At 30.1% G+C, this 17,591-nt stretch overlaps 3 protein-coding genes across 3 annotated transcripts in view; all 3 read left to right on the top strand.

The window, feature by feature from the left end:
- The window catches only part of LOC113368375 (sodium channel protein para), a 76,211-nt gene extending 74,979 nt beyond the window's left edge, over positions 1-1,232 (top strand). The window contains exon 34 of the mRNA XM_026609923.1: positions 423-1,232. Coding sequence (XP_026465708.1) covers positions 423-1,232 — 810 coding nt within the window. The remainder of the gene's footprint in view (positions 1-422) is intronic.
- A 3,306-nt stretch (positions 1,233-4,538) lies between these two features.
- On the top strand, positions 4,539-8,253 carry LOC113366701 (geranylgeranyl transferase type-1 subunit beta-like). Its single transcript, XM_026608357.1, has 5 exons — positions 4,539-4,748; positions 6,610-6,760; positions 7,231-7,372; positions 7,445-7,608; positions 7,676-8,253. The coding sequence occupies exons 1-5, from the start codon at positions 4,606-4,608 to the stop codon at positions 8,159-8,161; spliced, it is 1,086 nt and encodes a 361-aa protein (XP_026464142.1). The 5' UTR covers positions 4,539-4,605; the 3' UTR covers positions 8,162-8,253.
- Positions 8,254-12,321: 4,068 nt separating this feature from the next.
- Positions 12,322-17,591, top strand: part of LOC113366461 (tumor necrosis factor alpha-induced protein 8-like protein) — a 28,511-nt gene continuing 23,241 nt past the window's right edge. The window contains exon 1 of the mRNA XM_026608064.1: positions 12,322-12,516. The gene's annotated coding sequence lies outside the window, so the exon portion shown is untranslated. The remainder of the gene's footprint in view (positions 12,517-17,591) is intronic.

Here is a 17,591-nt window from a genome sequence, read left to right as displayed (position 1 = left end):
TGCTACTTTTTTGTTTGACAGCTACTCATTGTTCTCCGCTCAGTTAATTTCATGTGACAAACTGGCATTGTGTTCACTGTGAAATTGTGCAAAAAATGTAAAAAAATAAGTTATTCGTTTCCTAACATTACAATTGAAAACCATCAAATCAATCACGTGTATTGTGCAAATTTTCATTCAATTTCAACAGCAGACAATTTTCTTCTTCATCTTTTTATCACCAAACGAAATGTTACATAAAATGAAACAATCTGGTGGTGAAACGAAGTTCGCCCTGTTTGCTAGTATTATTATATAAATTCTATAATTATATATAGAAAATAAAACCTCGTGTAGATTATAAGTAATAGCGTAAATTATTTTTTTTATTGTTAATATTTTTAAATTAACTTGTTAAGTAAGCACTTTTTTTATTTTGCCAGATGTCTACATCTGCTGGTTGGGATTCTGTGTTAGACGGAATTATTAACGAAGAAGATTGCCGGCAACCGAACAACGAGATCGGTTACCCTGGAAACTGCGGTTCAGCCACTATTGGCATTACTTATCTACTCTCCTACCTCGTCATCAGTTTCTTGATTGTCATCAACATGTACATCGCTGTCATTCTCGAGAACTATTCCCAGGCGACAGAAGATGTGCAAGAAGGTTTGACAGATGATGACTATGATATGTACTATGAAATATGGCAGCAATTTGATCCGGACGGAACGCAATATATCCGTTACGATCAGCTGTCAGATTTTCTGGACGTTCTTGAGCCACCGCTCCAGATTCACAAACCAAATAAATATAAAATTGTCTCTATGGACATTCCTATTTGCAAAGGCGATAACATGTTCTGCGTAGACATTCTGGATGCCTTAACGAAGGACTTCTTCGCCCGAAAAGGCAATCCGATTGAAGAGACGGGCGATCTGGAAGGCGTGAACACACGTCCGGACGAAGTTGGCTACGAGCCCGTCAGCTCGACGCTATGGCGGCAACGCGAGGAATATTGCGCTCGTCTGATACAGAACGCGTGGCGCAAGCACAAACGACACCGCGATGGCGACACAGAAGGCGAAGGCGGCGATACGGCCGACGATACGGCGGATGATGAAGCCAACGGCTCCGAGGCGAGACAGACTGCCGTGCTGGTGGAAAGCGATGGCTACGTGACGAAGAACGGGCCACGCGTCGTTCTGCACTCGCGCTCTCCAAGCGCCACATCGCGCACGGCGGACGTTTGAGCCGGGGCTCGCCTCGCCCCCAATGATCGCAACGATGACTCCTGACACCAGAACTAATAACGTTAGTGACGCGGCTCCGCGAAGCGTGAGACGCCTAGTGCTAAAACAGTGACTCTCTGAAATAAGTTAGTGGTGCCGCGAACAATTTTACTTCATTAACAAAATAAAAAAACATAAATAAATAAATTAAATAATAACTAATAACGGCTTCTTACAAAACGCACTCTTCGGCTCTATTTTCTTTCTGCGATGTTATTAAGGGGGTGGGGCGAGCTATTCAAATAATAATAATAAATAAAAAAATAATAGGCTTTTGAATAATCAATTGAATTTAGTATGTAATAATTACGGTAAATAAAAAAAAACTTTTTAAAACGTTTGCCTGCAAAAATGATATAACAATAAAAAGGTTGCTTGTTTGTTAACACTTTAAAGATTTTTAGCCATTGTATAAAATATATTTATTATTATAAACTAGACATTCACCACATTCACACAACAAAGACTTCACATGTCACACAATGTTCTTGACGTTTTTTCTATTCGGGAATGTGCTTCATAATGACGCTTACGCGAGGATCGCGTGCAGATGACGGCAACCTTCCCACCGTCGTGTCTGGACATGAAACTCGCGTCGCGATGTAGAAGCAGTACAATTGCTGTACATAGAAATGAACAGTACAACACGGCGCACTATTCAGCAATGCATTGGTTCGCTAAGAAACGACGATTTTACAAAAAGTTAATCACACTGAAATTTTTGAAAAGTAGTTCAGGATAATAATTGAAGAGTTTATTGGCCTTGGTAAAGAACTTCCTACATATGAATCAGTGTCTATGAGCCAGCTTTTAGTATATTTTTTACTAAATTTTAAAATAAGTTTATATATGCTTGTTATTAGCTAGCATTGCACTTGTATTTATTGCAATCATATGTTTTCTTAAACATCTTAAAAACTGGATAACTGCATACTAATCCATATGTAAAGGAAAAAAGTTTGAATACCATATCAAATTAAAATGTTGAAGTGATTATATCTGAATGACTGGTGCAGATACATTGCTCTCTGCGGGCTGTGTTGTACAAATAGCGAAAAGATTCTTAATCGCATTTCGCTTTGGGAGACAGCTCTCGCTTTTTGTTGTTGTTTTGCACGCGAGGCTGGTGGGTGAAAACGTCCCCATTTCCACATGGGACGCTAACGCACAGCGCTACGCCCGTTTGGTTACATGTTCTGAAGATTTTTCATTTTTGTTAAATGTCAAGTCTATCAGTTTCAGAACTAATCTTCCCATAGTTCTGAACGCTGATGGATACCAAATGTTTTTGGCATTTTCGTTATTGTAGATAAAATTTATACGTAATAATAGTATAACAGTTATGATATTTTGATTATTATATAATTTATTCTAATTATTAATTATATTGTTGAAGTTTGTACAAAATAAACCAAGAAAACTATAAATATATAGAACTTGACTGCTTTACAAAGTTGTTTATATATAAATCGGTAATTATTTTATGCTGGCATAAGCGTTGAAGCATAAATACAGTATTCATGTTACATTTTCGATTTTATTATTGAAATAGTTTTGAAGATTAAGCCTCGACTTTCCCAAAGCAAGTCAACCTTCCAGAACTACTAGTCAAGCGGAAGCCGGAATTTTCTACATTTATACAGCGGATGGAAGCTCTGGTAATTGCTTAAGTGCACATTTATGTTAAAAATAATAATAAAGATAGACATAAAAGTATTACGACACAGAAAATTGTCAGAAAAATGTCTACATTATTATCATTATCCTTTTATACTTATCTTTAACATTTGTTAACTTCCAGAAGAAGTTTCTTTTTGCGAAAAAATCCGACAATTCTAGTCATTCTGAATCGAATAAAAAAAAATTAGGAAATCGTGTGTGTGGATGTGTGTGCGTATGCGAGCCGATTTTTAATTTTCTGTCTACGTATTCTCGTAAGCGACTGAACCGATTTTGAAAAATTTAAAAGTTATTCGATGTAATTCGATAAGGATTAGAGTTTATCGGCTCAGCCTTTTTTTTAATTAGCAGGAAAATGTCAAAATTTTTGTCGACTTTTTAGCCCGCAGTCTCGAATCGATTGAAAAAAATCAACAATTGTTCAAAATATATTGGTTGAAAATCACGTTATTTAAATAAGACTTTTGGTAAAGATGAGCTGGACCCATTTTTTACAATTAAATGTTGCGTTTTTTGGACGATTTTAATGAAACTTTGTATGACTTTAGATATCGTAGTCTGAAATAACATACTAAAACATTATAGTCCTACGATAAGTGGTTGAATTACAAAAAATCATTAAAAATTAGAATACTGCTTAAGAGATTCTAATCAGAATTTGAGCCTATCGTGCATATGTGCTTACTGATTACAGTTTACGTCCACACTTAAATAAAGTACATTGGATGAAATGAAATGTGTTACACAAATTAATTTATACAATTGGATACATTATAACTATATTTGTAATACGTCAGTTGGAAATCCAACTAATTAATTTGTAGTCAAAGCAAAAATTTCATTTTTGAAATCAACGGTTGAACATTTTACCAAAGGGGGCGTCTATTAATCACGTGCGGTTTTTAGGGGGAGGGGGGGGGTTTCACCAAAAATTACGAAATGTCACGTGAGAGATTGGGCGTAAGGGGTAAGATATCGCGTGTATTTATTTTTTAACATTTTTTTAAAAAAAAGTTCAAACGTTTTCAAAAAAAAAAAATAAAAAATGTACAGTTTTTTCACACAACAGAAAATACACGTGGTGTTTGGCGGGGAGAGGGTGGTAATTTTGAATATCAACATGGATCACCAAGGGTGAGGGGGGGGGTTCCAAAAATCCTCAAAAGCTCGCTCACATGGTTAATGGACGCCCCTAAAATAGCTGAATATCAATTCTTATTAAGTTCATTATGTACATTACATATATGTATCGGAAAGTTAATGCAACTTGCCTTAAGGCAAAATGTTCCTTCCACTAGTTAATAATATGAATTTAATTAATTTGACATATTCCTTCCAGAAACTTGACATATTCCATTTCCTTCCATAAATTTTTGACATAATCCTTCCGCCATCTTTGAAGCCTCTGCCATAACTCGACTTGTGACGTTTATCGGAATTCGTTAGTTTGTGAAACATGGTTATCTTATATACGTCAAAATGATATATAGTATTTTAGAACCCCCACATTATATACCATGTATTTTATTTAATTTTATATCTTTTTATTAAATTACAAAAATTATATATTCATAATTTTATTAATACTCTTGTAAATTCAGTATTTAAAATCAACTTACCGGTTTAGTGATAATTTTATTTTATATTTTATACCATGAATTCTTCTGAGTCATTCAATAAGGAATGTGGAGATGATCTCAAAAATTTACCAAAGCTCTCACATGGAAAGCACGTCAAATATTTTTTAAGATTTTTGAAAATATTACCTGGGAGATTGAGTTCACATGATACTACAAGGTATGTTGTTATTGACTTATAACAAATCAGATTAAGTAATTAAAAAAACTGTCATATAATAATATATAATAATTGCCAATGCAAAATGTCAATACAAGTCCATAAAGACAGTTAAATTAATCTTTTACTTCAATGGTTTTTTATACCTATTTTGGGTCTATCAAATTAATTGATACTTTTATTATTTGCTTCATTTTTATATAATAAGGATACTCTCATAATAAGGAGAGTATTTCTCCATGGCATTATATCCTACAATCCAAATAATACAATTGTATAAGCTATTATGAATGGATCAAAATAAAGTTAATATTATTTTTAAATTGTTTAGAAATCACTGCACCGAGTGATTTTCTAACTAAAGCTATGGCAGGACCATAGGTCTATATTTGTCGAGTCATACATTGAGTACTGCTCCTAGTTACTCAATTGATGCTCCTCAATTTTTGAAATGGAATGATATGGAATTTTTGATACTCGAGTACTGCTTCTTTCTTTATTTACCTCGTCTATAGAAGGTATTTTCAATAGCCCAGTCATTTAAGCTTAAACTAGGTAAGAATCTCAGAGTTTGAGATACCCAGCTGTAAGTCTGTATATTGACACACTAAAGTTGTCTCAAAGCCTACATCTTTAGGGTGTCAATATACAAGTATTTACAGACTTACAGCTGGGTATATCGAATTCCAGGGTGAGCTTACTATAATGACTGGATTACAAGACAATATGAATTGTAAAATAGAAACCTTATGAACATGTTTCTGTAATATTTCTTAAAATCCATTATTGAATTTTCTCCATCTTCACAATATTGTACTCACTTGTATACGTCAACCATTATTTTCTTTTAGTCTTCTTTTAGTTGGCATATTGAGAACTTATCATAGTAATTCATTTGGATGATCCTCAATTTTTGATTCATGAGTACTGCTTCGTTCTTTAATTACTTCATCTTTGAAAGTTGTTTTGAAGCCTTTATGAATTATAAAATTGGAGACGGATTATCGAGTGTCTGTAATATTTCTTAAAACTTTTTATTAAATTTTTTCTATCTTTACAATATTGGATTTACTTGACCAGCCCCATAACTCAATGGTAATATAATTATTAGCAGTTGTTTTCATTTCTACATCGACTTGTACGCATTGGCCATTTAGTCTTCTTATACTATTCTTATAATTGGTCTTAGTAATTCATTTGGATGATCCTCAATTTTGGATATATGAGTACTGCTTCTGTTTTTAATTACTTTCTCTTTGAAAGGCTTTTTGAAATCATTATGAATTGTGAACTTGGAGACGGGCTAGCGTGTGTCTGTAATACTTCTTAGAGCATTTTATTGAATTATCTCTATCTTCACAATATTGGGTTTACTCGACCAGCCCCATAGCTTAATGAAAATATAATTATTAGCAGTGGTTAAAACCAAATAATATTTAAAATTGCACACATGTATCTGAGTATAAATGTGTTGAGTTTGAATGATTGGGCATTACATCAATATAAATTCTAAGAATTGTAGGGTTTTTTTTTACATAACCTATGAATATCCAAAAACCTACAAAGGATTTATACTATCCATATAAATTTAACTCATTTTTGCTATTCATACAGTTTTTATTGATGGGATGCAGATCATTTGGATAACATAACATTACAATAAATCACATCTATGATATTCTATATCAAACTCAACATTTTGCATAAAAAGCATTTTTATTCAAAAGTTTTGCAAAATAAACTATATTATTTATGAAAATTATAAATTATTCAACCTTCATAGTAAACTGAATGTTTAAGATATATATTACACCAATATAATATTTCTTGTTAAAAATTATTTTTTTTTTTTATCTAACAGACTCATGATTGCCTACTTTGCTCTGTCGGGATTGGATATTTTAAACTCTCTAGATACGCTTGATGACGAGACAAAACAGAATATTATTGAGTGGATTTATCAACTTCAAGTTACTTCAAAAGATACTGATTTACCTGTTGGAGGCTTTCAGGTATAAAATGAGTATCAATAAGTATAGATGCACTATAAAAGCAAGGTTTCATATATGTAATAATATGATATATATATATATATATATATATATATCTTAATTTTTTGTCCGTTGAAATGAAATAAGAAAAGGTTAAAAAACATTCTTTATTAATTTCACGTTTTGATACTTGTTGTACGTTATCATTCAGCAATTCTAAAATACTATGAATACAAAAAATTAATGAAGAAATATATAGTGAGAAAAAATATATATACTAAATAGGATAAATGCATAAACTTAAAACAGTGAAAATAATTTTTAGAAAAAAATTATTAGCATTACACTGCGCATACGATTTATCACATTTTACAAACTATGAAACATCAGCAAACTTTTTACAAAAATCTTATTACTCAAATCTGCATTGAGAAACCGTAAAAATAAATTATATTTTCTTGTGTTGAATTGTAAATTTACTACATATTCAGGGCTCAACTACTGTGAATACATCAGGACATATATCTGGTCATTATAGGTGCGGGCATCTAGCAATGACTTATACTAGTTTATGTTCTCTGTTAATTCTGGGCGATAATTTGTCAAGAGTTGATAAAAAATCAGTGTTAGAAGGTATTTTATTATACGAATTCCTCTTGGATTTTTTTGTGATACTTTTTCTAATATTTTTTGTGACTTGAGAAGGTGTTGGAGCTTTACAAACAGAAGAAGGTAGTTTTAATGGTTCTCTCTATGGAACTGAATCTGATATGAGATTTACGTTTTGTGCAGCAGCAATATGTTATATTTTAAATGATTGGAGCACAATTGACCGGGAAAAGATGGCCGAGTATATTATTAAGAGCATGGTATTAACAAATATCGTAAATAAGGATTTATAATTATTTAATTAATACATTTAAATGTCTATAATAGGGATTTGACAATGGGATAGCACAGGCTCCTAATTTAGAATCGCATGGTGGAACTACATATTGTGGAATATCAGCTTTAGTTCTAAGTAACCAACTTTCTAAATTGCCAAACGAAACAATGGACAAATTAATTAGATGGTTAATTAATAGACAGGCTGATGGATTTAATGGAAGGCCTAATAAATCAACTGATACTTGTTATTCATTTTGGGTTGGTGGAGCACTCAAATTATTGAATGTCTTCCATCTAACTGATTACATGGCAAATCGTGAATTTGTAATGTCTACAGAAGATACTATTGTAGGAGGATTCTCAAAGTGGCCGGACTGTAACACAGACCCGCTGCATACATATTTTGGATTATGTGGATTAAGTTTAATAGATGAGCCTGGACTAAATTGTGTAGAACCGTCTCTAAATATATCTTCAAGGGCCTATAAATATTTAAAGGAAATACAAAACAATTGGAACAATGAAAGTTTATAATGAAAATTATACTCACGTTTATAAATAATATTATGTAAATTTGTAAAATAGTAAATTATGAGCATAAGAAATATATGACAGAGTGTATATTATGAGGAATTATACATTATACTTTCCTTTAATAAGTGTTTTAGTTTATTAGTTTTGAATGGCATTTAATGCATTATGTATATTATTGATCTAACGAGTCTTTATATGATGCATTTAAATAATTAAAACTTATTGATTTTGATTAATCTACAATGTATGTTCTTATTACACAAAGTATAATATACTTTAAAGAAACTCTATTAGAATATGTACGATCTCGTTGCCATGGCTTCCTTTTCCTTCGACTGGATATAAATGATTGTATAGAAAATTGGTATTGAAATGAAATTTTCTAAAAGGCATACTTCTTATTGAATATGAATGATGGTCAAAGTCTAGATCAATTTCAAAGTACATGATGCTTTTTACACATTTTATGTTTTCTAAAAATAAAAATGGAATTGTTTGTTTAGAATATTCAACTGAAAACATGAAATATAGAAGAATTGCCAATACCTGTATGATTTAAATTTTCTGAATTTATTCTAGTTTTTTTTCTGAAAGTAATTATTTAATTTTTGTTTATAATTATTTCCTCGTTTCGCGGATACGAAAAGTCATATTCGGGAACGCTGAAGGATTGAAATCTTAAGTAAAGGCTCACTAAAAATAAAGTTTTGCATTCAACATTAAAAGATATTTTTGTTTATTTTTTTTTCATTTCAAACCTTCAAGGTTCTTGATAATGAGGACATTCACGTCCGATCACCGAAATGTAGAAATAATTATAAAAAAAAATTAATAACTTTCTGAAGGAGATGTTAGTTTTCGAGAGAAGATCCGGTTTATAAGTAAGCCGATTTTAAAATTCTTCTGAAAAAACGGCTGAACCGTTTTCAAAAATTCGATGTTATTCGATGTAACTCGATAAGGACTAGCGGTTATCGGTTTGTGCAACAATCGCCTAAGCCGTTTCTTTGTAATTAGCAGAAAAGTGTAAATTTTTACTACGCGCTTTAGCACTCTATCTTGAACCGATTTTAAGAATTCAAAATCTGTTTGGTTGGGAATCGCGCTGATTAATTTTTGATAAAGATCAGCCGGATCGTTTTTTCGTAATTAAATGTAGATTTTTTTATGATTTGACGATAGATTTTAGAGCCTGAAATAACGTTCTAGAATATTATGAACTCTACGATAATCGGTTCAATATAAGATATAAAACTGCACCGAAGTTTGGAATTGCGCACCGCGCTTAAGCGATTCTAATTAGAATCTATTTTTTTCGTGCATATGTAGGTTCCGTGTTTTGTGCACACCTACTGCTTATAGTTGAACCTAAATAAAATACATCATTAGAACCCGAAATGGCTGAAATGATTAATTAATTAATTTTTTATTTATGTAACAGCAAATACTATAAGTATGGTTGAAAGATTTGAATTGGGAATCGCATTGATTGATTTTTAGTGAAAGCAAAAACTATATTTTCAAAATAAACAGTTGAACATTATACCTAAAGTTAGTTGATTTTGTATATGTTTCGGAAAGTTAATGCTATTATTTATATTCAGTTTAATTTGAATCCTAAGTTCAAGTTCTTAAAGAAGATTATATTCCATATTCCCGAAACGTAGAAATAATTGTGAATGTTTTTTTTTTGATAAAAAACGGAAGCTCTTAGGAAAATATCGTTTAGAAAAATATACTGTATTGACACATACTCACACACACACACACACACACATATATATATATATAAATTTATATATAACGTATATATGAGCATTATGTTTATTTATCTATGTATATGAGTGCTTGGCGCAAGCGCCCATTGATACTTTTAGGGCTATCTCTCGCGGTTTCCTGACAAAAACATATTTAAGTTGTGCAATTACATAATTATCATTTATATACACGATAATGTATACTTGTGATATCAATTTTAGTGGATTTTTATCTGCATATACAGAGCATGATCAACAGTTTGAATAGCTTGATTTTTGTGTACTACGCGTAGTAGGCATGCCCGTTCCGTTACCACGCTGCTTCCCTTTCTCGCAGGCGTATGTACTCTGTGTCAGAGGTAAATAACATGTTTGTTGCAAAAGAAAAATGCAATATTTTTCTTTTGCAAATTTATTAAATTATACTTAAAACTCAATGTTTATTGTCAGGTTACAAGGAAGTTTAATCCATGCATACATGCTTCTTTTGATATATAGAATCTTGTAACAATGTATTACCTTTTTAACTACTGAAGGGGGTCAATCTATCGATCAGTAGCAGTTTTGGAAAACAAACGTATTCTAAAAACGTTGTTCTAAATAATACTCAGAAAATTCATATCGCAAACACCCTTTCAATTTCTGAAACCGCTTCTCATATTTACATGAATATGCAACCCTCTATTAAAAATGAAGAGCTTAGGCCCTATAGTAACAAAGACTGAAAAAGTAAATATATCTATGACGTTTTTTAATTCAACGTTATATACGAAAGGACAGGCGCTTTGTACCTTGCTTCATAATCACGATAGTTTCAAAGTTTCGAACCCACATTTCGGACAACTTGATATAAAAAATAATGATATCTCCATAGATAAGTATATCTCCTTTCACTTGGATGAAATGGAAGTAAAAATACATTTTTCCGGCTTGGCTAAATCCCAAATATATAATCATAAATTTTAATAAAAACATGTCATAAAAATATGATAAAATGGTTATTTAATATCATAAAAACTGCTCATAGAACTCACTTCTTATTACCCGTAAATGTGTTATGTAACAAACTATTAAAATATAAATTAAGAAAAAACGAGAATTGTGTTTATAATTAACTTGTATTTATATTATACTTTTTATATTATTTTTCAAACGTATTATTCCACGTTTCCAAAAGTGAAATAATTCATAAATTTATTTCCATAAGCTTAATATAAATCGGTTTGTACATCTCCAAATTGAAAAAAAGACTAGTGGTGTATGGCATCGTGTCTTAAGGCAAATTGCTGGAACTTTCCATATCATAATAAAATATTTGAAGAATAAAATTTAGTAAAAAAAATATTCTTTGGAAATTAAAAATTTTTCCCCAAAAGCAATCAGTATTTAGAATCATTCAATCGTATGCTTAATTCTCTCAAAAACTGCCATTTTTTGCTCATTTAGCTCCATATCTCCGAAACGTCAAGAGCTAGACCTAATTGCCAAAATCTAATCACCTCATCACTATGAATTGAATATTTTTTGGATCATTCAAATTGGATGCTCTGTTCTCTCAAAAGCGCGATTTATATTTTCTGCACTCTTTGCGCCGTATCTCCGAAACGGCTGCAATCGCCTTTTCCAATTCAGCACATCTCTCTATCAACAGGAATCGAATATTTTTTTAACCATTCAAACGAGTTGATCTCTGCACCTGAAAACGTGGACAAAAAATTGTAACCATACATACATATTCACACACACATCCATTTTTTCTAAGGTATGTCAGAATGTTCAGAAATCTTCAGAACGTGAAGTATGCAAAAATTTTCAATTTTGATTTTGGGACAATTGCAATAACTTACCCTACGCGAATTAAAAAAGTGTTTAGTATAACATATTGCATATACATACAATCTTATTAAATAGTTAAGCAGTCAATTTGAATTATTTTTAGGGCTTGAATTAAGAGTTTGAATACACGTATAAAAACCTGCATATGAGATTAATTAATGAATTTTTCTACCCTTAATGATTCGATGCAATTACTTTTAACAGAGAAAAATCATCACCTACACTAAACTCATACTGATTTTGACCTTAACCAGTTCAAGTTATTCACTAGTGACTGAATTAAACAGTAAAACTAAAGACTAATAAGAGCAATGAGATGTATTTGTCTTGACATTGAAATTATATATAGCTTATCTATTTATCGATCTTATGATTGAAAACTTGGGCTGAAGAGCAAAGGTCAAAAAAGGTTTCCACTCCCTGCTGCATACTATAGCGTTATTACTCGGCGTCCCGTTCTATAAATTTCATATCAGAAATGCTTCGCAACGACTGACATTCGCGACAATCTACTGCTACGGCATTTGTAATCGTGAAGCCATCCTGGCCGGTCTGTTCTGTAGTAATGTGAATGATCTGAGAAATATTAGTCATATTTGATTCATAGTAAAATAGTGTCTACGATAGTGAATTTTGTCCAGTCTAGTGTTTATGCAAAATAGTGCTTTTACAAATTTGTGTTTTCAATTCATTAACGAGAATTGTTTACCTGAATGGCGGCTACTGCATAGATAAACTAGCGCCGAAATTTACATATCAAAGGTAACATTGAATAATTTAAACAAATATTTATATTGTTTTATTCATGAGTATTTATAAAACCAAGCTGATATTTAAAAAAATATATAAATAGAAAACATTTATAATATGAAATAGAATATTATTTAACATAAATAGTTTTTAATTGTTATATCAAATTTATTATAAAGTGTATATACCTGTTGGAATACTCGAAGGAAATATAAATGATTATATCATTTGATTTACATAATTCATTATAAAATACGTTGTTTCATGCTCAAGAAGTTTTATATTTTTCCATGAATAATTCCAATAAATTACACCTTTATTTATGTAAAGGTATTGGGAGTCTTAAATAAATTATGGATACATTTGGATAGATTATAGATTAGATATGGAATACATTTTACACTGATTATGATACAAATCGAGATTTAAAAAGTCTAACTTTTGTATATTACAATATATATATATATATATATATATATATATATATATATATATACTGTACTAAAGGCCTCCTTTTTTAAAAAAAATTATTTCATTACTTTATTTAACGTTTGGGAGATATGAGTTATCACCTTCTTCAGGTACTGTTAATAATGAGTCTTTTTTTAAAACAAATATTATTTTAAAAAAAACTCCATTGTTTTATCTAACGTTTTATCTCTGTGTTTTATTTCTATATAGAAGTATATAATTCTTCCCTAAAGCAAGATGAAAGAAGTACTAATATTGGCGTTTTATAAAAATGATTATTTTATTTATGTAACAGTATTAAAATTCAGTAGATGCTACAAAATTTAAATTGTATCGTGTTTTCATATCCAAGTTCGTTTGTCGTTTACAAAATCAATATTATTCTAATTAATCACCTGCAATCAGTGGCTACAACATGAATGAGTTTTACAAGTTATTGACACACCTGCGCAATACTCTTTTTGCACCGTAGTTTTTCAAATAGAATAAAATTATTAAACAAATATTGATCTTTTTGTTTGAGTTCTATTAGATTCATTGTATAGTAATATCTGCTAATAGATTCGGATATTTTTAACCATAGTCTCAAACACCTGCTGGTTTTCTTAAGCAATTATCGATGGTTTGAAATAATTTCATCAAGATCCGATTTCTTATGTCGTAATAAAATTATGAATCATATGAGGAACAACGAAATATTGACTTCAGGTTTTACATGTCTTATATTTAAAAGTTCATTTTTTTATATTTTGCTTTAATGTTTTGCAAAAACTCCATTATTACGAGAATTTTATAAATTCGAAGCCTTTATCAAAAAATAAATATATGATGAATAATACGAATTCTTCTGCCGGTATTTTAACATCTTTTTTTTGCTGTATGTGAGTATGCAAGGTATGTTAAGAATACTGAATTGCATTCCATTTGTTTTATATCTGATACAGTATCTTTGATATTTATATCGTTATTTATCGAGTTTATTTAAATGAAATTATTTTTACAAAATAAAAAAGAAAGTAATTTATAAAAATTGATCGTCATGAATTCGATAACACTAATGATAATTTGTGTAAATACTGACAATGACAATAAAGCAGCTTCTATCTATTTTACAGCTGATACGGTATCTTTAATATTTATAACTTATTTGAAGTTCATTCAACAAAGAATATAATTTTGTAAATATTTGAAAACACTGGTAATTGATTGCTTTAATATCAACAACAACACACATTGATATCAATTTGTTAACTTCCCGTAGGGCAAGTTATAGTAATCGCAAAAAAATCGAAAATGAAAATATTTATATATCTTTACGTTTCAGAGGTTTCTGAACATTTTGGCATACCTTAGAAAAAATGGATGTATGTGTGTGTGTGTGTGTGTGTGTGTGTGTGTATGTATGTATGTATGTATGTATGTGTGTGTATGTATGTGCGGATACAAATTTTCGTCGACGATTTCGGGAACACGGATTAACCGATTTGAATAATTCAAAAAACATTCGATTCGTATTGATAAGGAGACGTGCTGATTAGTTTTTGGCAAAGGCAGGTCCAGCCGTTCCAAAGATACGGGGCAAAAAGTGCCAAAAACGGTACCTCCGTTTTTAAGAGAACGGAGCGTCCGATTTGAATAATTCAAAAAACATTTTACTTGTATTGACAAGATGTAGAATTGATCAAATTTTCATGAAGGCAGGTCTAGCGGTTTCGGAGATCTAATGAAAAAAGTAAAAAAAAATGCCATTCGGCGGTTAAAAATGATCATTAGACATATGCACATCAAATTGTCAGATATTTTATAGAGATTTCAACAATAAGTATATTTTTTTTTTACATTTCTGTGGGTTCCGTACCAATGTTTACGCGTTAGACGGCGGCGCGGCACTAGCGAGCTTTGACATTTCGTCTCTATGCAGTTCAAGCAGTGCAGTGCAAGTGAAAAAAAGTTCAGAATTTTCAAAATATGTCAAAATGAAGAAAACATTTTTTTTCAAAATTTTTTTTTGTTTTCAAAAAAAAAATTTTTTCTCAAAAAAAAATTTTTCTTCAAATAAATTTTTTTTTTTTTCAAAAAAAAGTATTTTTTTGTCAAATTTATAGTTTCTCAAAAATCTATTTTTTTCGAAGTAAAATTTTTTCAAAAATGTTAATCGGTTTTTAAAAAAATAATAATTTTTGTACGGGAAGTTCCAGCAATTTGCCTTAAGGCACGATGCCCTAATTGCCTTAAGACAGAATTCCACTTACAGCTAGTTTGAGTTAATACTGAGAATAAAGCATTCCATCCGTTTTATATTCTATCTATACTGTATAATTAATATTATTAGAAGTAATTGTCATTTACAGAATTAACATTGTCTCTGAAATTCAATATAATTTTGTAAAATTAAAGTTAACAAGAATTTGCATTTGATTGTCATTAATTTTATTACACATTTACAGTAATTCAATTATTTGAGTAAATACAGAGAATTAAGCATTGCATTACACTGCCATTAATACATTTAATATTGTTTCTAAAATTAAATATAAATTTGTAAAATTGTTAACAAGAATTGGTATCATCATCTCGTTGTTTACAGATTTAATGTTGTTTCTAAAAATAAATATAATATAAATATAATAAGAATAAGTATAATATAAAAATAAGTATAATATCAAAATAAATATAATTTAGCAAAATTTTTACATAGCAAAGAGAAATTGGTAATTGATTGCCATTAATTCGATAACATAAAAATTAATGAATTCAAATTCTGAATAATAAAATGCTCTTCAGAAATAAAGAACACACATAAAATTTAGTATTTATGTCGTTAATCACTGATTTAATGCTGTTTCTAAAAATAAATATAATTTTGTAATTTTTTTTTAAAAAAAGGTGATTGATCGCCTAATCCTAATCAGCTAAAGGTTTTACTACTTGATGGTGCTTTTTTGTATAAAATATTTATTGTATTATTATAGAATAAATTTAAATAAAATCATAATATTATAACTAAGAAGTTCAGATTCGTGATAGCCGAAAATTTCATTAAAAACATCCCTTTTAATATATCTATGAGCTCATTGAAATAACATTTTTTTAATATAATTGTAAAGCAATCAGAAGCATGTGTTCTATAAGCTGTCGATGTTGTCCATTTCTTAACCTAGTGTTTCAATAAGGCAACCCAGTGGTTGACCATTCCTTTCTGTGGAGATTATATTGGGTATATTTTCATATCTAATTTAGATAATTCTTGAAAAGATACTAATAATGTCATTATTAATATCAATACTGCTTGATATAAAGCTGGCCAAAGGGGCGATTGAACTCGTAACCAATGGTTGCTAATCCCTGAATGAATTTTTACATAATGCTGCAAAAAACATTCCAATTTTTTTCGAAAAACAAAAATCCCAAAACACTGCTAAACAACTTGTTTTCGAAAACTATTTTAATTACGTCCCGTCTAATCTGAATGTTTCTGAAAGGGTCTAGTAATCCATACAATATTGATTTAGGAAGCCCTACTAATGCATTCTACACGACAGCCGAAGGGTAGTAGCAAGATTAAATCCTTTGAAGTCCAAAGGCTTATAAGCTTGTGTAAGGCACGGTTTGTGTTGGATGAGCAAAACTTAATGAATTCATTGAAATTTGTATGAACACTGTGTATAGTATTCCGCGGATATTCTGTAATACGGTCGACATAATAACGATTTCTTATACCTGTTTATATTCGGCCTTTCTTGGGATATCCTGACACCTGGACACTATTATGTTTTGGCGCGCGTCTTAACAGCTGTTCCTTATGAATGAGAGAAGAGTCGTACCATAAAATATTTAAGCACGAAATTATATATCTATTTATACACACAAATAGGTAATAGACAGAAATAGATTTGTTCTGTTAAAATATTAAAACAACATAAAATTTAAAACTTTAAAGTTACTGCATTATGTGAATCGGATTTTCAAAAAATCGATTTTATTTTTGATAAGTCTCAAATTCAAAAGTAAAATAAAATTTAAATTTCATATTACAGAACGTTTTTTACATGATACTTCAGGTCTGTGGTTTTCAACTTGTGGGGCGCGCCCCTGAGGAAGGGCTATACTATATTACAATTTTCGTAAATAAATAATTATTTTAGGTGTATATTTTTACATTGTACTACATATTAATCTGTAGTTTGATAAATAAATTACATTGAGTAATTATGAAATTAATTTGTGAACAGAATTAAGGGGGGGTCAATAAATTTTTTTTTATAAGAACGAAGAAACGCAATATGAAAAGGTTGGAAACCATTGCCTTAGGTACTATTCATATTTTGCATATAACATTTAAATAAATAATAATTTTTTAAATTTAAAATAACGTAAATAAAGTAAAAGGAATAATACCTAACGTTTATTCACTTTGATAAATATATCAAATTTGTTAAATTATCAAATGATGGTCATAATGAAGATATTAAAAAGGCCAACAGAAACTTAAAGACATTAGTTATATTTTACGTGAATACTTATATAATAATTCTATATAGTATCTTGAAAGGTTTGCCGATATTTAACTATATTAGTTATAATTAAATGTCCAATACGCCGAATAAAATAAATAA

Source organism: Ctenocephalides felis, unplaced genomic scaffold (genome assembly GCF_003426905.1).
Source record: "Ctenocephalides felis isolate EL2017-DRISC unplaced genomic scaffold, ASM342690v1 CF-g0.4_SCAFFOLD_01170, whole genome shotgun sequence".
Classification (NCBI taxonomy): domain Eukaryota; kingdom Metazoa; phylum Arthropoda; class Insecta; order Siphonaptera; family Pulicidae; genus Ctenocephalides; species Ctenocephalides felis.
The sequence above is the reverse complement of the archived record's forward strand: the minus strand, read 5'-3'. Positions and strand labels throughout refer to the sequence as shown.

Coding starts and splice junctions, on each gene's coding strand:
- LOC113366701 (XM_026608357.1), top strand. CDS start 4,606: ATGAATTCTTCTGAGTCATTCAATAAGGAATGTGGAGATGATCTCAAA. Junction 7,373..7,444: donor TAAAAAATCAGTGTTAGAAG/GTATTTTATTAT, acceptor TGACTTGAGAAG/GTGTTGGAGCTTTACAAACA. Junction 7,609..7,675: donor AGTATATTATTAAGAGCATG/GTATTAACAAAT, acceptor TGTCTATAATAG/GGATTTGACAATGGGATAGC.